The sequence below is a fragment of the Larimichthys crocea genome, unplaced genomic scaffold (assembly GCF_000972845.2).
Source record: "Larimichthys crocea isolate SSNF unplaced genomic scaffold, L_crocea_2.0 scaffold385, whole genome shotgun sequence".
Classification (NCBI taxonomy): Eukaryota; Metazoa; Chordata; class Actinopteri; family Sciaenidae; genus Larimichthys; species Larimichthys crocea.
The window spans coordinates 147,933-151,387 of record NW_020855041.1 but is presented as its reverse complement, the minus strand read 5'-3'; the positions used below and the strand labels follow the sequence as shown (position 1 = coordinate 151,387).

General features: G+C 44.1%; 1 protein-coding gene across 1 annotated transcript in view; it reads left to right on the top strand.

Moving 5' to 3' along the window:
- Positions 1 to 2,803, top strand: part of cfi (complement factor I) — an 11,231-nt gene extending 8,428 nt beyond the window's left edge. Inside the window, 6 exon segments of the mRNA XM_027276471.1 lie at positions 1,844 to 1,944; positions 1,947 to 2,009; positions 2,184 to 2,217; positions 2,219 to 2,271; positions 2,358 to 2,504; positions 2,775 to 2,803. Coding sequence (XP_027132272.1) covers positions 1,844 to 1,944; positions 1,947 to 2,009; positions 2,184 to 2,217; positions 2,219 to 2,271; positions 2,358 to 2,504; positions 2,775 to 2,803 — 427 coding nt within the window.
- Positions 2,804 to 3,455: the final 652 nt, after the last annotated feature.

The following is a 3,455-nucleotide window of genomic DNA, read 5'->3' as shown; positions in this document are numbered from 1 at the left end:
GGCGTGTGTGTGCATAAAGATGCAGTCGGCGACAAACAGATTGACTGCCTGGATGGCATGGACGAATCACAGCAGCACGCAAGCCACAGTGAGATACACAGATATTTTAAAATCAGTTGGCATCACTAAGTGTTTGCTTTCAAAAATGGTTTAAACCGATGGCTAGGAATGGGGATGTTACGCGCCACCTCCCAGCGGAGTTTTGGCTATTTGTTAGGGTACTTGCTTTGGGTAAGACCAAAGAAAAGAGACTGAATCCGGTGCTTTCATGTGGTTTGCTTGTTTGTAGTATTTATAATTTATTTCTATTTTCCACAGAGTCACAGTTGGCGCACCCACAACCCAAAAACACAGGTATGCCTGTAATAAAATCTAAGAGGTTTGTACCTTTCATTGGGAACTGTTGGTGTTGGTGGTGGTAGTGATTTTGTTTTGTTTTTTAATTTCAGAGTATGTCTCTCCTAAAGAAGGTATGTAACCTAAATGATAACACAGCATAGTACCATCAGAACTGGTAGTACACCTTATGGTCACAATACGGACATCTCTACGGACATGCTTTTAGAGCTGTTTGTCCCTTTCCTCACCCAACATCAGTGTTGGACGTCACGGACGCTCGTGTGGCTGAATAGGAGCCAGTCCCAGGCAGTTATAACAGCACTTTAATGGTTTGGGAATTACATGTTTAACTATCAGTGGAAAGTTTGGGGGTCCACGTACTTCAGGCCATGGACTGAACAAGAATGTCCAAGTCAAGCCTCAGGTCACCAGATCATCTTACCACAAGTCAAATTACCGCCCATATGCCCAAGACACACCTCACCAAATCTTTTGTTTCTAGAAACGAGGGCCACCCGAGAGTATCTGGAGTCCAGGTTATACTGTGGGGTTCCCAATATGACCACAGTGGACGATGAGAACGTGGCCGAGCGAGGAAGGAGCAGCGGCCGATTCAAGCGAGTGGTGGGAGGAGTCCCAGCAAAACCAGTGAGTTGAAACACTGTCTGTCTTTCTGATTACAGTGTACCGGGACATTCTGTCCGTATCACTTATTGTCTCTGTGCAGTACTCTAGACAGTGCAAGGTTGCTCTGGTAGGAGGCGAAGCAAGTAGACGTAGTGTGGGAGAGAGCATTATGGAATACTATCCTGCGCTCACTGTGTCAGGTAGGATGATGTGTTAAAGAAACTTTGTAACTTTTGTCATTTGTACATTTGTTTCACACTATGTAACTTTAGGCTCTGGGTTGGGTATCTGTTTTAATGTTAGTTTAGGGTACTTGGGGTATTTGTTTAGGCTTGTTGGGGTATTTGTTTAGGGTCTTGTTGGGGTATTTGTTTAGGTTCTTGTTGGGGTATTAGTTTAGAGTACTTGTTGGGGTATTTGTTTAGAGTACTTGTTTGGGTATTAGTTTAGGGTTCTTGTTGGGGTTTGTTTAGGGTACCTGTGGGGGTGATTAGTTTAGAGTACTTGTGTTTAGAGTACTGTTTAGGGTATTTGTTTGGGTACTTGTTAGGGTATTTGTTGTATCACATTTGGTGGTACTTTTTGGGGCAATAATACTATACGTCTATAGAGTAATAGTCTCTCTTTTTCTCTTACCAGGCCAAAACCTTCTGCGTTCATGGTGAAGTTTTCTCTTTGGAAGAAGTTTAGATCACAGACCACAAGACATTGTTCCTGTTGCAGAAATCACACCACCCCAGAGTCACATCTATCAACACTATCTACTATCATCATCTATCATCTATCTATCACTACTATCTATCATCTATCTAATCTATCTATCTATCTATTCTCTTTGTTCACATCTTTACACACAAACGTGAACATTGCCCTTCAGGTATAACGCCAGCACCTATGAGAACGACATCGCTCTGGTGGAGCTGGAGAGCTTCCGTTCGAGGAAAAGTGTTTTGGGGAACCCAGCCATTAGCGCCATCTGTGTCCCTGGTCCACCCACCTTTTTAAACCAAACCACACCTGCGCATCTCCGGATGGGACGAACTGCAGGTATGTGCATTACCAGCAACCTTTATGTCACCGCACGCTTAAAAGTAGTTGTTTCGAGCAACAACAAGAGAGTAACACAAACTGTAAATGATGTCTGGTATGGAGGAGGATGAGATGTGGTGTTATCAGTCTTTGAATATTGATGACTATTTTTATAGATGGCAGATCAGCTCAGGTGTTGCTCTGGGCCAACGTATCCCTCATCGAGGCTGTCAGAGTTCTATGAAGATCGCTTCAAACCAGGCATGATGTGTGCAGGTGGGTGGTGTCCATGTGGTTAACGAGGGATAAACGAATCATCACTGTACATGTGTTAACTGTGTGTGTGTGTGTGTGTGTTTCAGGTGATCTGGATGGTCTCGTGGACTCCTGTCAGGGGGACAGTGGTGGTCCTCTGGTTTTTGAGGATGAAGTTGGTATTTCATACCTGTGGGGAATTGTCAGCTGGGGAAAGAAGTGTGGTGAGCCAGGATTCCCTGGGGTTATCACAGGTAAATATATTTATACAAGAAGAAAATGCATATATACACACGGGTCGAGTTGGCAGCAGGTTCAGCACACGTTTCCGATGTCCTCCTACACGAGTGTTGCAACATGAGCTGCCCCGGGGTCTCTTTCCAGTGTCAGGAACAACTCTAGACCAGAAGGCTTCATAATCAAATTCCAAACCTCCTCAGCTGGCAGAGGGCAACCTTGGTGTTGGAGTCCAACACCCACTAAGAACACATTTGACACAGCTGTCACCTTGGTTGTACTCGTAGCAACCTGGTACCCTGTACCCCTTCCGTAACACAGGATCCCACAGGGGACTCGGTTGTAAGCGAGCTTTTATCCCAAAAACAATGTAGACTGAACAGACAAACAATCATGAACCATGTTAATATTATTTATATTCCTATTTATCCTCTCTCTCCGACAGGTGGCTCATTATTTTGAGTGGATCAGACTTCATACAGGGTGGCCTGCAGTCACCAAGTTCAATCCTGATGAGGCAGAGTCTGTTTACTGAATGTATCTGTATCAGATACCACTTTGTGTCATAAAATTCCAAAGATATATTTTCCTGTTTATGTGACCAAAAAGAAAAAAACCCTGTTTCTACAGTACGGCTGTGCCTTAATAGAAACGCTAACTGCAGGGAATCATCAAGCTTTATTGATATGGACCGAGCCTTCGTACACGGGGCGGCGCTCTACCAACTGAGCTAAACGACACACTCTTAAAAAACTACACAATACTTCAAGGCATAGAGAACAGAACTTGGAAAATGTATTTTATCCACAGCGTTTTTCATGAAGGCAGATTTAGACCAAAACCAAACATACAAAAAGGTGCAAAAAGTTAAAGACATTATGTCAAAGAATTCTGAATCAGACTCTCAGGTGGCTCTCTGGCCTGATCCACCGGCCGCTGAATGGCACTCCTCAGCCTCCTCAGATCGC